This window comes from Debaryomyces fabryi (assembly GCF_001447935.2).
Source record: "Debaryomyces fabryi strain CBS 789 chromosome Unknown contig00029, whole genome shotgun sequence".
In the NCBI taxonomy this organism is placed as follows: domain Eukaryota; kingdom Fungi; phylum Ascomycota; class Pichiomycetes; order Serinales; family Debaryomycetaceae; genus Debaryomyces; species Debaryomyces fabryi.
In genome coordinates, this window is record NW_015385455.1 from 37,242 (window position 1) to 58,233 (window position 20,992).

At 34.9% G+C, this 20,992-nt stretch overlaps 10 protein-coding genes across 10 annotated transcripts; 8 read left to right on the forward strand and 2 right to left on the reverse strand.

The window, feature by feature from the left end:
- Positions 1–2,508: 2,508 nt before the first annotated feature.
- Positions 2,509–4,839, forward strand: TSR1 (Tsr1p; the record flags this gene model as incomplete). Its single annotated transcript, XM_015610730.1, has 1 exon — positions 2,509–4,839. One exon carries the CDS (start codon positions 2,509–2,511, stop codon positions 4,837–4,839), a length of 2,331 nt encoding a protein of 776 aa, XP_015468444.1.
- Positions 4,840–5,031: 192 nt separating this feature from the next.
- Positions 5,032–6,348, forward strand: AC631_01901 (uncharacterized protein; the record flags this gene model as incomplete). The annotated part of the gene is made up of 1 exon (XM_015610731.1): positions 5,032–6,348. The coding sequence occupies one exon, from the start codon at positions 5,032–5,034 to the stop codon at positions 6,346–6,348; it is 1,317 nt and encodes a 438-aa protein (XP_015468445.1).
- Positions 6,349–6,906: 558 nt separating this feature from the next.
- AC631_01902 (uncharacterized protein) lies at positions 6,907–8,697 on the forward strand (the record flags this gene model as incomplete). The annotated part of the gene is made up of 1 exon (XM_015610732.1): positions 6,907–8,697. The coding sequence occupies one exon, from the start codon at positions 6,907–6,909 to the stop codon at positions 8,695–8,697; it is 1,791 nt and encodes a 596-aa protein (XP_015468446.1).
- A 271-nt stretch (positions 8,698–8,968) lies between these two features.
- Positions 8,969–9,625, reverse strand: AC631_01903 (uncharacterized protein; the record flags this gene model as incomplete). The annotated part of the gene is made up of 1 exon (XM_015610733.1): positions 8,969–9,625. One exon carries the CDS (start codon positions 9,623–9,625, stop codon positions 8,969–8,971), a length of 657 nt encoding a protein of 218 aa, XP_015468447.1.
- Positions 9,626–9,936: 311 nt separating this feature from the next.
- AC631_01904 (uncharacterized protein) lies at positions 9,937–13,041 on the forward strand (the record flags this gene model as incomplete). Its single annotated transcript, XM_015610734.1, has 1 exon — positions 9,937–13,041. One exon carries the CDS (start codon positions 9,937–9,939, stop codon positions 13,039–13,041), a length of 3,105 nt encoding a protein of 1,034 aa, XP_015468448.1.
- A 147-nt stretch (positions 13,042–13,188) lies between these two features.
- Positions 13,189–14,571, forward strand: AC631_01905 (uncharacterized protein; the record flags this gene model as incomplete). The annotated part of the gene is made up of 1 exon (XM_015610735.1): positions 13,189–14,571. The coding sequence occupies one exon, from the start codon at positions 13,189–13,191 to the stop codon at positions 14,569–14,571; it is 1,383 nt and encodes a 460-aa protein (XP_015468449.1).
- Positions 14,572–14,629: 58 nt separating this feature from the next.
- AC631_01906 (uncharacterized protein) lies at positions 14,630–16,717 on the reverse strand (the record flags this gene model as incomplete). The annotated part of the gene is made up of 1 exon (XM_015610736.1): positions 14,630–16,717. The coding sequence occupies one exon, from the start codon at positions 16,715–16,717 to the stop codon at positions 14,630–14,632; it is 2,088 nt and encodes a 695-aa protein (XP_015468450.1).
- Positions 16,718–17,384: 667 nt separating this feature from the next.
- On the forward strand, positions 17,385–18,126 carry TPM2 (tropomyosin; the record flags this gene model as incomplete). The annotated part of the gene is made up of 2 exons (XM_015610737.1): positions 17,385–17,402; positions 17,659–18,126. 2 exons carry the CDS (start codon positions 17,385–17,387, stop codon positions 18,124–18,126), a joined length of 486 nt encoding a protein of 161 aa, XP_015468451.1.
- Positions 18,127–18,519: 393 nt separating this feature from the next.
- Positions 18,520–19,608, forward strand: AC631_01908 (uncharacterized protein; the record flags this gene model as incomplete). Its single annotated transcript, XM_015610738.1, has 1 exon — positions 18,520–19,608. The coding sequence occupies one exon, from the start codon at positions 18,520–18,522 to the stop codon at positions 19,606–19,608; it is 1,089 nt and encodes a 362-aa protein (XP_015468452.1).
- A 286-nt stretch (positions 19,609–19,894) lies between these two features.
- AC631_01909 (mitochondrial 37S ribosomal protein uS13m) lies at positions 19,895–20,374 on the forward strand (the record flags this gene model as incomplete). Its single annotated transcript, XM_015610739.1, has 2 exons — positions 19,895–19,945; positions 20,060–20,374. 2 exons carry the CDS (start codon positions 19,895–19,897, stop codon positions 20,372–20,374), a joined length of 366 nt encoding a protein of 121 aa, XP_015468453.1.
- Positions 20,375–20,992: the final 618 nt, after the last annotated feature.

The window sequence follows — 20,992 nt, forward strand, 5'->3', positions numbered from 1 at the left end:
GATGTAATGTTGTTCTTACCTTTTCTTTCAAATCGCTCCATGACTTTGGTTGATCTGAGGTATCACGAATGTAAACATCGTCTCTTAAATTACCATCTTTTTCTAAGCGTTCGCTATTCGTTAGTAGATGCTCTTCTGAACAGCTGAAAATATGTCCTACTTACATTATTAAAGGTTGCCAAAACTTCACACCGGTATACCAACTCAAACCAGCAACCAAACAAATTGTAAGAGCTTTACCACCAGCACTTGACATCGCTCTTATCTTCTATTTCTTCTTAATAAGTAAAGAGAGTGCTCTTATTCTACTCTACTTGAAGTCGCAATATTTGTGTTTGGATTTATATACACACCTCCCCATAACTTAGTACGTAAACCCATGTCTCTCTAACCAAGAACTAACAAACGTCTTAAATTGAATATAGATTCTATGTATCATTGGCTACACTTGTAATGATGTATGTATGTAGCTGACTTTTATTTTGCATAATAATCTGTTCAGATAGCTTTTGGCAAATATTTAAAGGTTTTTAAAAATCCTGTAAAACTTGTGTAAAACTTAATAAATTACGAAAATAACTACAAAATTCAGAATACAATCAATATATATAATGCCAATAATAACAAGTAACATATGGCACGCAAATTTTCTAAACTGAATTACAGCTAAAGTGGAAGATATATAATGAAAATATTACCAAAAATTACTACTAGTAGTTTTCTTAGTACAAGCAAGATGCATTCAGGAGTTTACGTGAAAAATGAGAAATAGTATTCTAGCCAATCGACATTATCTATTGAACTGCATGAACATTTCCTACCTGTCTAAGTCAAATTGTCTTACTTTGGTCAGAATACATAGTACTCATATAATAGCTGCGAAAATTGGTATTCCCTAAGTATCATCGGATCCGGGTAACATAAAATGTAGCCCATCTATAAAAGAACGAAATTCTTGCAAAATTTATAGGTTTCAGTTCTTTTCTTTAATCAAAAAGCTTATTAAAGCAAGGGAAAATTTGCCACGGCGAGATAATGTATATTGTCAAGTTATACTCGTTGCCATTTATTTATATAAATTTCATTTCCCGAGATAAGATTTAATCCCTATAGGAAGTTTGGAGTCCGTTGAGTCTTTTAAGTTAGGCGATGGATTCTGAATGTCGAAAAATGGGATACATAGTAGCTAATGTAGTTTTAGTGTTAAGAGTGTAGTTAAGAGATGAACGTTGTTTCAGCGGTAGATGAAAATGATTTCAACTATGGCTCAAATAGTAAGCTCAATTGGGGTAATTTTCAACAAGGCAACCTCAACATATCCGTATGAACTAAAGGATCGAAAACTTATCAAATACATGGTATCCCAATAGCTGTAGACACTTCTACATTTGAGAACTACAAAAAAGATTATAAAGCAGTTATAATATATATTAAGCCTGATCGGCCTATTTTAAGCAACCCATCAAATTAATTATACATAGAAAATAACATTTAGAATTTTAACAAAATCAAAAATTTAATCATATAAGCCTGAATGCAGATTTCCTCAATAATGTAACTTAACGGAATTTGTTGAAACCAATGTCAGAGGCTCTTTCTCTGAAACATTGACGACAGATGTTTAAATCGTATTTTCTAATTAAACCGGAGTGGGAGGAACAGACACGACATTGTCTTGAACCTTTACCGAAGTTTCTTGGGTGGGAAAACCAAACAGATTCGTGAGCCATTATGCTAAAATTAGTTAGTAATTGTTCATTTCTTCATGCACCCGAGAGTATCGTTCTATCTACGTCTTAATTTTCTTGAATTCCCTCCAAATTGTCACCATTTCAGATTCGTTCATTATAAGTTAGATCCAACATATCCTCTTCTTTGTTTCCATTCTTATCCGTAATTGTGTATTGCTTGTTCTATTGATTTCTTTGGCTAACACCCCAATAATCAGGTGGTGACATCGACTTCAGAACTTCGATATGACACATCCACAAAAACAATACATCAATCACATGGATCCAAATCAACATTCTGGCCTTTTTCTAAACCCTTGTCAAGCCCTTTCAAACCTTTCTAAAATTTTTCAAAATTTTTCATGTCCATTTCGAATCTACGATCTTCATGACTAGTCCTCAATTTAATACCCGACATATCAAACAAACTACTCTCATTCACAATTCATTGCTGTATTTGTACATACTATTTTGTAATATAGACTTTTTGGATATGTAATATTTCCTTCTAATTACTTAGTAGTAAATTTTATTACTATCAACACCTCAGAGTAACATTCTGACCATATTGCGCGTTGAGAGAGCACGACTGAAAATTTTTCTTAATATTACACAAAACAATTAACAGTCACTTTTATCACGAGCTCATTAGGTTAAAGTCCTAAGCGATATCATATGATACTATAGTCCATCGGAAAAGAATATTCAGAAGGGCATCGCTTCATCAGGTTAGAGATCAGGGTATAGATACGGTAATTGACGAAACCAAGTAGAAGATATGGCTAAAGGAGGTCATTCACATAGGTCCACATTGAAAAATGACCATAAACCTTTCAAATCAAAGCATGCCAGTAAAGGACAGTTGAAAAATCAGTACAAAGGAAAGGTGGAAAAAAGTGTTGCAGGTAGTAAGACCAATAAAGTGATGACGAAGACCGAAAGAAAGAATGCAGCCAGACAGCTTAAGGAAAATAAGATCAATGAAACTAAGGTTATACGGAAATTATTTGATGGGTCGCAAGGAGCAGAAAAGATTGTGACAGTGATTTCGTTAACGAAAGATATTTCAACGCAGGAGATAGTGTCGAGATTGGTTAATAGTGTAAAGGAAGAGAACGAGGATGAATTTACAGTTGGAATACCATCTGTTACATCAGCCAAGATCAACAGATTCAAGACCAATTTGAAATTCGTCGTACCGGATCAAACCAATTTACTTAATATATTAGATGCGGCCAAGATATCAGATTACGTTGTTTTCGGTATTTCTGCCAATGAGGAAGTGGACAAAGAATACGGTGAACAGATTTTGAGAGCTATTATTGCACAGGGTATTGCGTCTGTTGTAGGGGTTTTACCTAACGTTGTATCTGCGTATCCAAAGAAGAATTTGCAATTGGATATCAGAAGGTCGTTATTTTCATTTTTCACCCATTTCTTTCCAAACGAAGAAAAGTTATATGCATTGGAATACGACACAGAGTGTTTGAACTGTATTCGTACAATTTGCCAAAGATTCCCTAAGTCTGTCACCTGGAGAGATTCGAGACCATATTTGTTAGCTGACAAGACATCGTGGATGGCTTCCGAGAATGATGCGTCCATGGGCCACATAGTAGTTGAAGGAACAGTCCGTGGTGTTGGATTTAATGCTAATAGATTAGTGCATATTCCTGGTTTTGGTGATTTTCAGGTTGATCGTATAGAGAAGTTATCCAAATCTCGTTTTAACAGAAAGAGTGAGATGGACATCGATAACGAAGAAAATGAAGCATTTCTTCCAAATGAAAACAGGGAAACTTTAGAAGAATTAAGCCCCGAAGAAATTGATATGGAGGGTGAGAATTGGGATGACGAAAATGACTTTGGTGTTAGAATGGAAGGAAAGCATTACTTTGATGATGGAGCTAATGGATATGCTAGCAACTCTAAGTTACCTAGAGGAACTTCGGAATATCAAGGAAGATGGTTATTGGATGATGTTTTAGAGGACGCGTCTGATTTAGAGAGTGGGGATGAAGACATCGATGTTGATGAACAAATTAATGACGATGAAATGCAAATGGAGGATGCTCAGTCAGAATATGCTCCTACTGAAGCTGGTGATAATCAATCAGAAATGTTTGTAGACTTATCGCCAGAGGAAGAAGAGAGACAACTTCAAGAGTTTAGGGAGTCTGTAAAGGAAGATCTTGAATTCCCTGATGAAATTGAGATGGATCCATCAGAATCAGCTAGAGAAAAGTTAGCGGCATACAGAGGTATAAAATCATTAGCCAATTGTGATTGGAATTACGACGAAGAAGACGTTGAAGCCCCAAGCATATGGAAGAGGTTATTAAGAATTTCTAATTTTAAGGCCACAAGAAATAAGGTTTGCAAAGATGCAATCAAGGATGTTCAACTTAATATTGGTAACAAGGCCAGAATATTTATTAAAGCACCTTCTTATGTTATCGAAAAAGTCAATTGTGAACAGCAACCATTTGTCATTTACGGATTATTGGAACATGAACATAAGTTGGCAGTGGTTAATTTTTCATTCGAGGCATGGGAAGATTATGAAGATCCAATTCCTAACAAAGATACCTTGATTGTTCAGTATGGACCAAGAAGACAAGTCATTCAACCATTATTCAATCAAGCATCCAATAATGCTAATAATGTTCACAAGTCTGAAAAGTTCGCTCATCAAGGTAACCTTTCTATTGCTACATGTATTGCACCAGTTTTATTTAGCAATGCACCAGTCATATTTTTCAGAGCAGCCGCTGATGGTTCTCTTGAATTAGTTGGTCAAGGTACTTTCCTTAACTGTGACCATACAAGAGTTGTTGCCGAAAGAGCAGTTCTTACAGGTCATCCAGTCAAAATCCATAAAAAGGTTGTTACTATCCGTTACATGTTTTTCAACCCTGAAGATATTAACTGGTTCAAAGCTATTCCATTATTTACAAAAATGGGTAGAAGTGGTTTTATCAAAGAAAGTTTAGGTACTCATGGTTACTTTAAAGCTACGTTTGATGGTAAATTGAACGCACAAGATACCATAGCTATGAGCATGTATAAAAGAGTCTGGCCTGAGATTTCTGCTGGGTGGACTGATTAAATATTTGTAGATTGTCAGATAAAATCTTATAAATAGCTGTATAATACTAATGAAATGTTCTAAAGTAATTAATTACTAATATGGAATATGACGAATTTCTTTCGTGCGACTTCTTAACTTAGCGAGCTTATCAACTTAATTTGATGCCTCTTTCTATTAGAAAAGAAAGAATTATTATAAACTACTTGAATCATGAGTTCTTTTATGCCCCAAGGGTCTAACCCTCTAACATCTTCATTTACATGTAATACATGCGGTATCAGATTTGTTACGGCAGATCTTCAAAGACAGCATATGAAGACTGACTGGCACAGGTACAACTTGAAGAGAAGAGTTGCGCAATTGCCATCAATATCATCAGAGATGTTTGCAGAGAAGGTGCTTTCACAACAGAACCAATCTGACGAAGAGAATGACGAGGATGAATACGGTTTCCATATAAATCATCGGAAATCAAGTAAGGGTTCGAGACAACTTACTAAGAAGTTTTTGAAAAAGCAAGCGAAATTCGATGAGCTAAGAAAAGCAAGAGAAGAGAACGAAGGATCTCATGTTAGAGCATTAAGTCCAGTATCCATTTCTTCCGAATTTTCCCAATTTTCTCTTGGAGATTCGGAACATTTGTCTGTTAATAATGATACTGATACGGGATCCGAACTCAACTTTACAGATACTTCAGAATTCACTGATTTGGATATCACAGCCGATGATGAAGACTATACCGACTCCGATATGGAATCAGATGAAGAGTTAGACGTTATTCCAATAACACATTGCTTCTTCTGTGGAGCTAATAACAAAGAAGTCGAAGCCAATGTCAAACATATGTTTAACAGCCATGGTTTGTACATACCCGAGAGGTCCTTCTTGGTAGACTTAGAAGGGTTACTTACATTTTTGAGTGAAATTTTTACAGTGGACCTTGAATGTTTAGTATGTGGGTTTCTAGGAAAAAATTTAGAGAGTGTTAGGCAGCATCTTCGGAGCAAGGGCCATTGCAGAATACCTTATGAATCTAAGGAAGAGAAAGCTATTATAGCAGAATTCTACGATTTCAATGTGGACGAAGGCAATACCAAATCCAAGACCAACAAAAAGGTCACATTCACAGAATCAAGCGATGCAGATGAGGGGGTGTTAGTAGATGTCGTTCCTTCGTCTCCTGAACTCGAAGATTCACAAGCCAGTATCAACAACAATTACTCCGTGGTGCATGTTGACAGATCAGGCGTTGAATTAACCTTGCCAACTGGCTCGAGAATCGGTCACAGGTCTATGGCAAGATACTATCGCCAAAACATCGCATTGCCAAGAGATTTAGCTGAATCTGAGAAGACAGTTGCTGTTGTAGACAGAAGGTTTGCTCCTGGATTATCATATCACGACATCTCTAAACAAGAGAAGGAAACTAGAAGACTTGCCCAACAATCAAAGAATGATTACATTAGAAAGAGCAAGCCTCATAGAATGAACTTCCAACCTCACTTCAGAGATGAAATCTTACAATGATTTCTTACAATGATTTCTTCTTCTAGGGATTTCTATCTTACAAAGATATCCATTCATTCATGCCGTAATGTCTCATTTTTTTGATATTTTTTTTTTACAAAGTTGGGTATAATATTTAATCACGTACTAGTATATCTATATACATAAATGATACTCATATATGCTGTAATTTTTATGTAGGAGTCTATTATCTTGAAAATAGTTATTATCAAAACTGTTATATAATCATGCATCGATGGAACATCTAAGGCTCATTCAAAAATGATCACAAAATTAAAATAGAAGCTTATCGAACTTCGAATAGATTCTGTATGTATTTACGCTATATGGGCTCAAAAATTACCTTGTAGAATATGCTATAGATTAAAAAACTATCTTAGAAATTATATAAGTGATATACAAACAAAAGCTAAACGGTGTTTCTAAAGCAAAATTTTTTTAGACTACCGAACATTAATCAACTTCAAAGTTTAAAGGTAGTGAGAACTTATAGTAAGAAAAGAATAATAGTAGGAAAAAAGTGATCGAAGCGAATACATAGACAATTATTAGTCAGATATGGTCTTAGAAACGCATTTGTATGACATTTTATTGGTGTCACCAGATGCTAGTACAGAAGAGATATCACGGAGCTACAGAAAAGTTGCCCTTAAATGTCATCCAGATAAAACGAATCATGATCCCGAATTGACGGAGCAGTTCAAAGAAGTGACTAGAGCATACGAAATACTAAAGGACGAAAAAGCAAGGGATGTTTATAACCATTACGGAGAGGCAGGCCTTAATGGAACGTGTGAGTCTAAGACGGGCACCAGCGGAGTGAAAAAGTACAACAACTCGTACAATGTGCGTACGGCTACTGACATATTCTCGAACGTTTTTAATGATATAAATTCGATGTTCAATCGGGATCCATTTGGCAGTAGCTTTGAAGCATTCCTGCAGTTTCCAATGAATATGAATATGAATATGGGCATGAACATGAATATGAACTCGAACATGAATTTCAGTATGGGGTCTTGCCAAGGTGATTTCAAGAAAAGTGTGCAGCCTGCTCCTAATGAAAACAAGAACAAAATGGTTAGAGGCCACGATATACACCACACATGTAAAGTTGGACTTGAAAACCTTAACGGAGGAAAAATCGTAAAGTTCCAACTCCCCAAGAATAGTCGATGCTCTACGTGCATTGGGTTGGGTGGCATTAACCCTAAATCATGTCGTGTTTGTCAAGGTAATGGACAGGTTTTCGTTACACTTTACAATCAGTTTTCTCAATTCCAGGAATTACGCCAGTGTGAACCATGTAATGGAACTGGTATATATATAACACCAAAAGATAGATGTTTTGAATGTGATAATGGTTATGTCAAGGAGAAGAAAATCATAAAAGTTAATATATTACCTGGATTTAAAAATGGAGATAAAATTATCTTACAAGGAGAAGGGGATGAAGGTAGAAATATTATTCCTGGAGATGTTGTGATACATCTAGAAGAGACGCCTCATCCATATTTAGTAAGAAGATCTAACGATCTTTACATGGACTATGATATTGACTTGAGGACTGCATTATTAGGCGGTTCCATAATATTGAACGATTTTTTGAAGAAAGGTCAAGATTTAAAGATAAATATAAACGTTCATGGAAATGAAGATTTGAATCGAAGTGCTGGCGACAATATTCAAGAAGGTGAGATAGTAGGTACAATTAACTCGGGAATCCCAAAAATTGTTAAGAATTCGGGGATGCCAATAAATGATTTGAATATGAAAGGAGTTTTTTACCAAAGCACGGAGGATATAAATGAGACATGTGATATGTTTGATTTAAAGAAATATGCAAGAGGTGATCTTTTCATCCGATTCAATGTTATAATACCATCAGTTTCCGATTTCAAAGATGACAAATCATTTTTTACACTTGCAAACATTCTTCCTAGCACTATTCCTCAAGTTTCTAAAACAGTACCGGAGAAAACACTTGAAACTCATCTATCAAATATTCCAAATTTCAGTGACGATACTAACTCAAATCAAAATGCCACCATAAACCCAGCATACTCCTCGGGATCATCCGAGGATAGTTTAGACGATAAGCAAAGTCATAAAAAGCTTAAAAAATCGAATTATGATAATTACACTGTTGATGAAATTTCGAATTCAGAGTACGATTATGATGATATCAATATTGAAGATGATAATGTTGATGGAAATGAAAGCGAAGAAGAACAATTCTATGCAAGTGAATGGAGTAAAGAAAAGAAGAATCGTGGCAAGAAGAGGAAGAAGGACGATAGCTTCATGGATGGTTCTAATAGTATGCATGATTCTGGTATTCAATGCTAAATCAATGATTACGACTTCATACGAGCATGATATTATCTTACGATTATGAAGGATAATATTTTAATTTATTTATATACATAGAAATTAACGAAACTTTTAGATCATATTTATGCAACTAGTCTTGTAAAAATGAAATAATATCGCCCCTTAAAAATCAATATTATTCCTCAGGAATGCTGCTTGAAGAGGCTGTTCAACTAATTTCTATATAGATAACTCTCCTATTTTATATCATTTTATTTCCAGTATGATAACTTGTTAAATTCGTACACTATTTATCAGTATAGCCATTATTACTTACTTGAGTGCATTCACTACCCCAAGTAAATACATTCCTGCAGTTTTCTACGTCAATACTGTTCTTCCCAGTTCCTAGTGATATGTAACCTTCCCAGTCACCGCTATGACTTAAGTCCATACACCATGTACCGCAAAGATGACCATGTCCTTGAATCCATTCCTCTATTGCACCAGCTATTTTTTCTTGCTGAGCAGTAGGGTCACAATCACTGCCCCTGATGTTGTTGTTCTCAATAGATATTCTGAGAATATATCCAGATCCGTTATGTCGTACAAGCTGGTCTTTAGTACCGCAGACGGGGCCCATATGCTTGAATGATTCAACATGACTGCTAGCCCACTCAATGAAACCAGTGACTAGGTTTAGAAAAACACCGGCAGCCCTTTTTGTATATGTTTGTGTACCATAAACATATACGTTTCGTTGTTTGTTAAAGTGCTCTGTGCTATCAGATACACTTGATAGCGGACTATCATCAAAAGTAGTGCAGCCAGATATGCCACCACTAATGGCCGAATGTTTTGGATAGACTATATATTCTGGGACTTCCTCACTATTACTCAGGTAATCTTGGTATAACGTGATAATACCGCTGCAATTGTATAATCGGGTATCAGTACCTGCCATGTAGTCAATAACCGAACATGTCGTATACCCTTCTCGGTCTTCTAATGGCACGTAAGCATATGTAACTGTAATAATAACAATTAGATGTACTAAACTTAATAGCATATATAGGGTTGCATAGTATCACTATGAATGTTCTGTCAAATTCTTACCTTAAACAAACTTGAATAAATAGATTCTTCATCTTATAGTATTTAATGGACTTATTTATATACACACTTCGATAAATTCTACGCGGGATCAAATATAACTACGTAGATTTAGATAGTTAAAATCATATTAAATACATCAAGTGATAAGCCAATTGCAAAATGGAAGATGGAAATGTGTTGGATTCATCAATTATAAAGGATTTATCTAATAATATATACGAGAAGCGTAAAGCTACCTCATTTCAAATTGAAAGTTTAACTAAATCTGCTCTAGCAAGAAATGATAGTCAAATTATATTTAAGATAATTGCAGAGTTAACAGAATTAACTAATGATGGTACAAATTCAGCAAAGATGGGTGCTATAACTGCATTAGGTAGTGTTTCGGTAGCTCTTGGGTCTTTTGCGATAGCATACTTTTTGGAGGAAATTATTAAACCTATATTTGCTACATTCCGAGACACAGACGCTCGTGTTAGGTACTACGCCTGTGAATCCCTATATAACATAGCAAAAATTGCAAGGGGAGAGATTTTGCTATATTTCAATGAAGTTTTTGATATTTTATGTATCTTGGTGACGGATACTGAATCATCTGTCAAGAATGCTGCAGATATTTTAGACAGATTAATTAAAGATATTGTAAGTGCAAAGTCAACGAATTACGTTTCCATTTTACATCAGGACAATACAATAGAACTGGGACAATCAAATGATATTTCCTCGCATATTGTTGATCCTACAGGGGTTGCTATACAAGTTAACCAGGTTCAAGATACACATAAAGCCTTTTCTTTACCAAAGTTTATTCCTACCTTATTGGAAAGGATGTATACTATCGATCCATTTGCAAAGAAGTTCTTGATAAGCTGGCTAGAATTATTTGATGATATTCCGGCATTAGAATTAATTACATTTCTTCCTAATTTTTTAGAACCGTTAATTAAATTCTTGATGAATACAGCTCCTTCAGACGTTAGAATTGAGACTCAGAATATTTTGAATGTATTTTTGAAAGAAATTAAGACTATAAACAAAGTAAAAATAGAAGCCAAGAGACAATCTTTGGAGAAAGAAATCGCCAAAAAGAAAGCCAATAAGCTGAAGTTTCTTAAGAATAAACAGGACCATACGGCTGATTCCGTTGAAGCTGACGATAAGAATGGTACAGAGTCATCTGGTACTCAGAAAGAAGTCGCTCAGGAGGATACTCAAGATGAGGGAAAGGATGAAGTAGATATTACTGATGAATCTTCTATCCAGTCAAATAGTACTACTATAATTAGGCAACGCATAGATGATGAGGAATCTGAACATCTACAAGAGCTGAGTGTGCTATCAGATTTGTCTGATGGCCAATTTCTAAGCGGCCAAGATATCTTTATTGATTATTCGAAAATCATAGACATCTTATTATCATTTTTGAGATTTCCAATGTCGAAAAGTAATAATAAAAATGATTACAAAATAAACGATATAAGCAATGAAAATCATGAAATTTATTTGGAAGTTCAATTCACAGTACTCAAATGGCTACAAGAAATTTTATTGATTTCTCCCACAAGTTTTGCTAAATTTTTACCTGATTGCGTTTCAATAAATATGAAAAATATTTCTATAGCAGATGATAATAGTGATTCTGATTTAAGAAACCAATTTTTAAAGTTTAACTTATCTTTACAGAATTTCTTAGTAAATTTAAATGAGACAGGGTCGAAGGATGAAGTGAGAAAGAAAACAAATAGAAAAGATGATAAGAAGGAGGAGAAGAGGAAACTGGAATCTAAAGAGATTACTGATTATAAGAAGATAAAGGATGAAAACACAGATGTGGAGGAGTTTGATTCTGAAGACGAAATTATTGATGAAAATGTCATTAATGGTTTAAACAAGGATGTCTATGACGAATTCTTTGAGGTTTACTTAGGTCTTACTTTAAAATCTATTATGACAGAATGCTTAACATGCGTGAATGAGTTATCCAGAATTACACTGTTAGACTGGTTAATTTTCTTGTACTCGTTAAATCCTTCGAGTTTCTTTAATCCTTCATTTGAAGGTAGCGACGATAAGGATGACAAAATTTTTGACATGTCTGCATTATTGCACTCATCCATAGATGCAAGCAATGAAGTAGTTTTGAAAGTGTTACAACTATTATCCAAGATATCGGCAACTGACCAAGAATTTTTCAAGAATTTTATAGTTGAATTAATGCATTTCTTTGAGGATGAGGTCCAAGAATCTACAAATTCTGACAAGCAAAACCAGATACACGGCTCAACAGCATCACCATTGACGAGATCAAAAATTGAATTTATTATTCGTAAACTATGCGTAACATTAACGTCTGAAAAAATATTCAAGACGTTATCTGAAGTGATTGTGTCACACGAAGAACAAAACTTAGATTTTTTGAATATGATGATTGTAATGTTGAATAATATCCTTTTAACCACCCAAGAATTGGCTGGGTTCCGTAAAAAATTGAAAAATATTGACGTATACAAGGTTGATGATTGGCTGCTTTTTGCCACTTTATTCCAAAGTTGGTGCCATAATGCTCCGAGTGCATTGTCATTATGTCTTTTAACTTCAAATTACGAGTTGGCGTACTTAATTATCAAAAGCTTTTCAGAACTGGAAGTCAGTTTCCAACTTTTGACTCAACTTGATATTTTGGTCCAATTATTAGAGTCTCCTATTTTCCTCAAGTTAAGATTACAGTTACTCGAACCAGAAAAACACCCATACTTATACAAGACTCTCTATGGATTACTCATGATTCTTCCCCAGTCATCTACATTCACAACATTGAAAAAACGTATATCACTAGTTTCAGGCGTCAATTCTTTGAATACCCCATCAGGATCGTCAGGCCCGATCACCACTCCAGTAGCGACCCCCGGAGCCACTACTGCCAACACTTCCGTGGGAAATCAACTTTCCATCAAACGTAAACGCATCCACGAAATGCTAGACAAATTTACAAAAGTACAAGAAAGCCACGAAGAGTTTGTGATGAACAAGAAGTTGAGTGAAACTACTTTGACACTAAATACTGAAAAGTCAACTAACAAGCCCTACTCCAAATCAAATGACCCTGACTCTTACCCATCGAATACTGATAGGGTTTTAAGCCATGACTCCACTACTTCCGATAAAAAGGACTACTTTTCCCACTCCCATTCCTTACAAGCAAGCTCTGGTCCTAAAAACCCTAAGAGGTCGTCCAGTAGAAGGTTTGGTCTTCATAGGTTTTAGTATGAAGGCCTTATAAACACTGATCACATGATTTGTTTTGCAGGTTCTTGCTATTGAATTTTTTTTTTACGTTTTAACAAACAACAAATAAATTTTACAACTTAGATAAGTACTGTTTATAATCTGTAAATCAACATTTAGATCAAGATGTCAACACAGGATCTCAAATCAAGCATATTGCAAGAAGCAACTAGAGCGCAAAATGTTCATCATGCAGCTGAAGCATTAAGGATTGCCACCCAATCTAGTCATCAACAAATGCATAACCAACATCATGTTCAACAACTGCAAATAGAGAAAGAACAAGGGAATAACGGGCATGATTTTAGTGAATATGATTTGAAATCTCGGGATTCTAAGTACAAAAGATGGTCACCAAAAATGGATCAGTTTTTAATAAAATTATTGTCGGATGTGGTGCACAGCTACCCAAAAGGTGCGGAAGCAGAAATGACAAAGAAGGCCTGGGCATATGTTACAGGACAATTAAGAGCAGCTAATCCTGAGACGGTATATTCTACGTACACCAAGTATTCGTGTCAGCAACATTTGTTTAATGTGAACCATCATAGATTTAAAATCTGGTATATTTTGATGCTTCATCTGAAGAATAATCAAACTACTGATGGATACAGTTATAGATGGAATCCAGATGGTGGCAGATTTCAGATCATTGATAATACCAATGGGGGAATTATACAAGATGAGCGTCAGATCAAGTCTTTGCTTTATAGTGATAGCTTATCGCTTCCATCATTGAGTTCGTTTAATAAGGGGAATTTGATAGTTAATGATTTTTTCTTGACTGATCATCTAGGCTATATGTCTACATACCACAATGAGGTCTTACCGTTATTAATAAGGTTGGATAGCAGGTATGCAGATGGGTTGGGCGATCTTTATCACGAGATTCCAAAATTTGACTACAGAGGCGCAAACGATGAGTACTTCAAACCATTAGTTCCTGCGAAGTCCATAAAGTTAGGTACAAGTGATGCATCGAAAACGAAAAAGAGAACACATTCCGATTCTAATCATACTCATGACCCTCAAGGTGATGTGCCACTTTTCACCAATAGCTTATCATCAATGCAGCATGATCCAGACGTAGGTGATGAGGATACAGTTGACCCAGCATTAAAAAGATCTAGAAATATTAATACACCTAACAATAATTCAAATACAACGACAACAGAGTTTGAAAACGCATTGGCGACAGCTGCTATTGCTGCTATTAATACCCCTTCAGTAACCAATGGTCGTGATATACAGCCAATATATATTAAGGACCGTAAATGGTTTAATAGGTTAGTATCTTTGAACGAATCTGGCCTTATAACTCCTAATGAAGTGTTGGTGGTTTGTGAAGGAGTCAGAGATGGTAAAATACCTTTGTTTATGTTAAATATTTTAGATCAAAGTTACTATCCTACAAGAAATGCGGAAGATATTACTCCCGATGAAACACCAGATGAAGAAGCTGCAAAGAAGATTAGAGAGTTCATGTTGCCCATGACATTCAATTCCTAATTAATTATGTATATTAATGTACATTATATATAATAAATGATACCATGTTTTATTTGATTTATATTACAGGAGTGTTTAACCTTGAACCTGTATTTGAACTTATCGATTTCAAAGCAACTGTTGATATGTTAGCGTCAATTGAATTTAGGTTATGTGCAATGATAGCTTCTTGAAGAGATGCCTTTTTATTAGATGAAGAATTAGAGCTTGAATCACTTAATGAGCCAATAATTGAAATAGAGGCTCTCATTGATTTAATATCAGCGACAGGACTTTCACTTCTTATTGGAAGTGTTGAGTTAGCAGATCTTAAACCAACAGAATCGTTTGATGCTTCAATTGATTGAATTAAGTTGTGATGTGGTTGCACTGGAACACTCAAACTTTCATCTTGTGGTGAATAACGCAAGTTCTGTGCCATTTCATCATACCCAATAGCGTACGAAGAAAGTTCACTAGATAAGTCTTCTAACTCCTGCAAAATTGAAGTATTTGTACTTGTTAGTGATTTGCGCTTTGTCTTCAAGCTAGGTGAATTGTCGGAGGAATCTAAAAAGATCTCTGACTTTGGTTCGTCCTGACTAATCACAGCGTGTCGTTTATAATCACCTCTAGAATGTATTGTTTGATTCGTATTTATTGAGGGTAATCTTGTCTGACTTGGGTTTTGCTCGGTATTAAGTTGCTTTCTAAATGTAGCCATGTACAACAGATCCGGTGACTCCACATAAGCCATTGGTGTGAATTTTCCATTATTTACGAAAGAATTTGTTTGGGGCGTAGAATATACTGAAGAACTGGAACAATTCTTTTTTTGGATTGTCTTATGCAAGGGTAAGAAATTAGGTGAATCCAGTATTTCGGAAACGAGACAATCCAATTCAATTCTTGACGAGTAACTTATTTGTGGAGATGGTAATACACCTGAATATAATGATGCATTTTGCTGTAGTAATTCATCTGTATCAATTGATTCGTCATTAGATGATGAGTTTGTATGCGACTTAGATAACTTTGGTAAGTTCTGATTATCAAAACGTTCGTTATCAAATGATGATCCCGAACTTGAGCCTGAAGTTGTATCATTTTTACTGGATGTTTCATTACTTGATTTCTTATTATAATAGCCGTTATGTTTTAATCTATAGTCAATTTTTGCTGCCACTGTTCTTCTCAACAATACCTCGAATAACAACTTTCTATTAATATGCATCAGTTCTGAAGCATTTATCATACCTAGGTTGACCTCTTCTGGAAATAATTGGTAGAAGGTAGGAACTGAGTTTAATTTATTTGAGAAAACACTAGTCCTGTATTTGTTATAAGCTTGAGAACTAAAGTCTTGAGTTGTAAATTTTTGGTCAAGATCTGGTGCGTTCCTCACACCGTTTTTTGTAAAGGTATCTTTGAGAGGCAGTGAAATAATCATCTTGGAAGCTTGTGTTTTGGGGTTGATTACAAATGAATTATTTCTGGTAATCTGATAATATGCGCTTGAAGTTACTAATTTAGGATCAGGAAGAAATAACCTTTTGTATTTGAAGTGGTTTATTTTTTGGGGTAGCATTTCCGCTAATAAATCAGCAGCATTCGATTTATCAAAAAACTTTTGAAATTCTTGAGAATTGGAGAATTTAGGCGACCTATTCAATGGTACATACCTTGGCTTTTGTTTCAAAGATTTTTCCCTCTTAACTGGAAACAAGAAGGCCAATTTTGACTTTTGTTTGGGTTTCTCAGGACTTGAGCCTTGTTCATTTTTTCTTACCATTTTATTCCTTGACTTTATCCTGTTTCTATTTCTCAATGTTGCCGATCTTGAGATCATTGATCCACTTCTGTTAACACTGTCAGTCGAATCAAGAATCGTGACAATGTTACTATGCGTTGTTTCATGTGTACCTCTGTTCCCATTCATTGCATTGTTATGCTCCATTTCAAGATACCGAAATGATTGACTCAAGGGAGTACTATAATGACTCGGAGAATGTACCTTATGTGGCTCATATAGCACATCAAACGGGTTGGATCGTTTAGCATCTTCAGAACTACTGTTTTGGTGCCTTGTTTTCTCAAATTCCATCAAACTATCCTCATTTCCAAAATATTCTCTTGCTCCAACCTCCAATGATAGATTCTCAGTCATCCCCACTAAGATTATTCAATATGTAAAATAACTAGGGTCAACGTAATCCTTTTAGCATTAATGTATTAGACTAGTAAATGATTCACCTTCTAACTTCCAATAGACTTCTGAAGAAAAACTTGGTTACACAAATAATATAATAAGATGTATATTCTAATAAAATTACAACATTGATTTAATTTTGTCTCATTGATTGGGATTATAGCCGATGATCTGTTGGTTCCCTTCTGCAAAAGGTGGCTGGCTGCTTTATTCTTAAAATAGACATATGAGCCGCACGCAATAACAGGAGCTATGAACTTAATTTCACGACATAAGTGGTATGTCGTATATAACATCCTTACACCAGCATTCCACACCCCCTGTATCCCCCAACATGGCCGCGTATTGATTTTGATGAAATGTCGCACTAATAACGTCTTTGTAACCCTTCGTCAAATTAATGTCGTGTATTATTACCCGGCATTTTGTCGTCAGCCAAATTTTGTCGCTTGTTTACACTCAGACCGCTATCAATACATTAGGATTGTAACGTACACTACTATTTATGATCCACCCAAACCACAACATAAAGTCGTTACAACAAATCGGCAATTTACAAAGGCGAATAATTAAATTACCTCCTAGGTAGCAATTAATATAATTAGATAGTCTCAATTGAATTACAATGGATAAGCTTAAGGAAGTAAGTATAATGATGACCAGAGAGAAATCTTGTACGTGTTCTTTTCGATGGACAAAATGTGATGTAGAATAAGTGATACGTCACATATTGGGCATCTTCAATAAGGCATTAAAATGGCGGAGGGAGTAGTATTTCTATGGAGGTTTTTTGAAGATGTTAGGATTAGAATGAAATGGGTGTTTTGGAATAATTAGAAAGAGAACACGTACAATTTAGATAGATTCGGGAGGAGTAAGGAATAGTACTAACAGAGTAGAAAATCAATAACTTGAAATTGGACGCTGAAAAATGGCAAGAAAAGTCTGATGAGTATTCCGATCGTGTTAAGGAATTGGAACAAGAAAACTTGGATAAGGACAATCAAATCCAATCACTCACCAGAAAGAATCAAGTCTTGGAAGAACAGGTTGAGAAGTTAGAAACCGACTTAGCTGAGATCAAGCAAACCGCAGATGAATCGCACTCATTGAAGACATCGAATGAAAACTATACTAAGAAGCATCAAGTTTTGGAAGAAGAATTGGAAGAAGCTGACAAAAATTTGAAGGAAACCACTGAAAAATTAAGAGAAACTGACATTAAGGCAGAGCAATTAGAAAGAAAGGTTGCTTCTTTAGAAAGTGAAAAGGAAGAATGGGAAAACAAATTCGAAAAATTGACTGAAGAATATAATGCTGCTAAGGCCGAATTAGAAGAAATTAGTCAACAATTAGAAGCTATCTAATGATATTCCTAATTTATAGTTTTATATCAATACCTGAATAAATGATTAATTGAGTGATTAATATGATCCATGAATAATTAAATAGAAATGTAAAAATGTTTCATCGAACAATCAACAAGGGATTGAGGTACCACATTATATGAAAACTACTCCTTACACTAAATATTTCGAAATACCAAAGAAAAAAAATAATAAAATTTAATACATAAGGACGAAGGGGAAATTACTCAAGAGTTTCTGTATCTGTTTACATTATATATATATATATATTAGAAACTGAATTGTTCATCTTGGCTGTGAATATTTTCGCTTAACCTCGGCAATTTATAGATAAAAAAAATATATTATCCATCTCAAAAGAATACGAGTTAAGTAATAGCAGGCCCTTTATTAATGGCTTTAATGGAATCTATCCGAAAACGTTTCAGCCATCGGCTTGAATCCCATCAAATTGATGAAGACTATACTACTCCTGCAAGATCAAGCAGTAGTGGCCGTAATTCTGTACAAGCAACTAATGTTTCAAATGCTATTAACTTAAATGCAGATAATGTTGACAGATCTACATCTTTTGTGTATAATGTGGTAGACCCTTACGACCCTACCGAAATGGTACCATCATACGAGACATCACAGCTATTGTATGAGCAGCAACAAAGGGTACCTGAGAGAAATTCTTCAATTCCAAACTCATCAAATATATCTCGAAATATTTCAAGAACCAATTCATATGCGACGATTACGCCGTTAGCACAGAACCAAGGGTCTAATGGGAATCAACCAGGAAACAATGGTTCACATAAGAATAATACAAAAAATTCGTTGAAAATGCTAGGTTTAAAATTTTTGAATGCAAGACAGCACTTCATGTTGGCTTGTTGTCGAGACATATCATTAATACCATGTTTGATAGGGTTGATGCAATCATGGAACAGAGTTTTTCTAAGTTCGGGTTCAATGAATGATTTCATTGATGATAATCTAAGCCTAGTCGCTCAAGAGACAGGCAATGACACGCTATACCTTTCCATGACAAGCGCTAGGCTTTCAGAGCATTTCTTAACTGGAATATGGTGTATTGTTGCAGGATATTTGTCGTTTTCTGTGTTGGACGGGTTGATGATCAGATGGATCGTTACTTACCTGACCTTGGCGGCCATTGTTAGAATGTTGTCCATGTCAACAATTATGATAACCATTGAGCAATATCTTCTTTCTACATTCACTGCTGACGGATACAAATATGGCTTACACATTTGGATATTAATAAGCTGTTGTTTAACTCTACTCTATATTGGTCAAAATTTTGTTACACTGAATCTAGACTTGAAGGGTAATACTAGAGCAAGATTTTTCGATTTTTATAATATCGCTGTCTTTGCTGTAGTGCCAGTTGGATTGGCAAGTTTCATTACTATGATAGGATTATTAAGGTCATTGCTTATATTAAGACTTGATATCGACCAAAGGGGACTACCATGATTGTGTATTACCATCTATATTACCAACTACATTCGGTAAATTTTTCACAGATTTTTTAATGCCTGAGCTGGGTCTCCTAATTTACTTCTAACTAATATTGAATATTTATTAAGTGCCAATTAACACTTGGTTGAATTTATAGACTAATACAAGAATCAATTACAATCGGTTTTGCGTAATTTTTTTTTCTGTAATTTTTCGAATATTAAGTTTATGAGATTTTTCAAACTTATATACTACTAACATCGATAAGTCTGATAGATAAAGCTATTAATACTGACAAAAAATGGGTGTCCACATCTTCGGTAAATCTATTAAGCATAATGCTTTGGTGAAAGTATGTATTATTCATTAAAATTCTTGTATCTCCCAGTATAATGAGGTCATCAATATTCGAGATTTATTTTAAACTACACAACTTTAATCTACAGAATACTAACCACACATATAGATAGGATTAGCAAAGAAAATATTCGGTGTTGGCTATAATACTGCTGAAAGAATTTGTGCTAAGGTTGGGATTTATCCAAAAATGAGAATGAACCAATTAACAGAACCTCAAATCATGGCAATAAATAAGGAATTATCTGACTTGACAATTGAAGGTCACTTAAAACAAAAGATACTTGATGACATTAAATTGAAAAGATCTATCGGCTCTATCGCTGGTTCTAGACATGCGGCCGGTTTACCAGTTCGTGGTCAAAGAACTAGAAACAACTCGCAAACCGCTAATAGATTAAACAGACTTGAAAGACATGTATAATCAAGTCTTAACGTCTCTCATAAACCTAGGGATAGAATACAGCAGTGGCTTATCAACTTTCCGAAGTCCTTGCATCTATTCGCTATTCGTGTACATATATTATCGCTATATTAATTAGTTAATAAACCTAGTTTGATTAGATCCTTATATTTAGATGGCTTCATAGGTTTTGGAAACTGTAGCATGTTAAATGAATAAATAAATGCTGTACTAGCAAATAAAAAACAAATTGGACGAGTCAGGAGTCGAACCAGAGACCTTTCACGTGCGAAGCGAACGCGCTACCAACTACGCCACACGCCCAAATTTACCCGTTTGAAGAAAAAATTAATTGATAGACTCAATAACGTATTGACAAACATATGATTAAAAAAATGAGCGGTACGGGAATCGAACCCATGTCACCTGCTTGGAAGGCAAATATGTTAACCACTACACCAACCGCCCGATTTATATGTAAGATATAAAATTGTGATTACATGAGATGTATACCAGGAATTTCATATCAAACTTAACAAGAATTGGTAAGTTACCTTGCCAATAGCTCGAAGGACAAGGATAAAGACAAGTAGGGAACTTGAATAAGTAATTGAAACATTACTATTAATACTTTTTTTT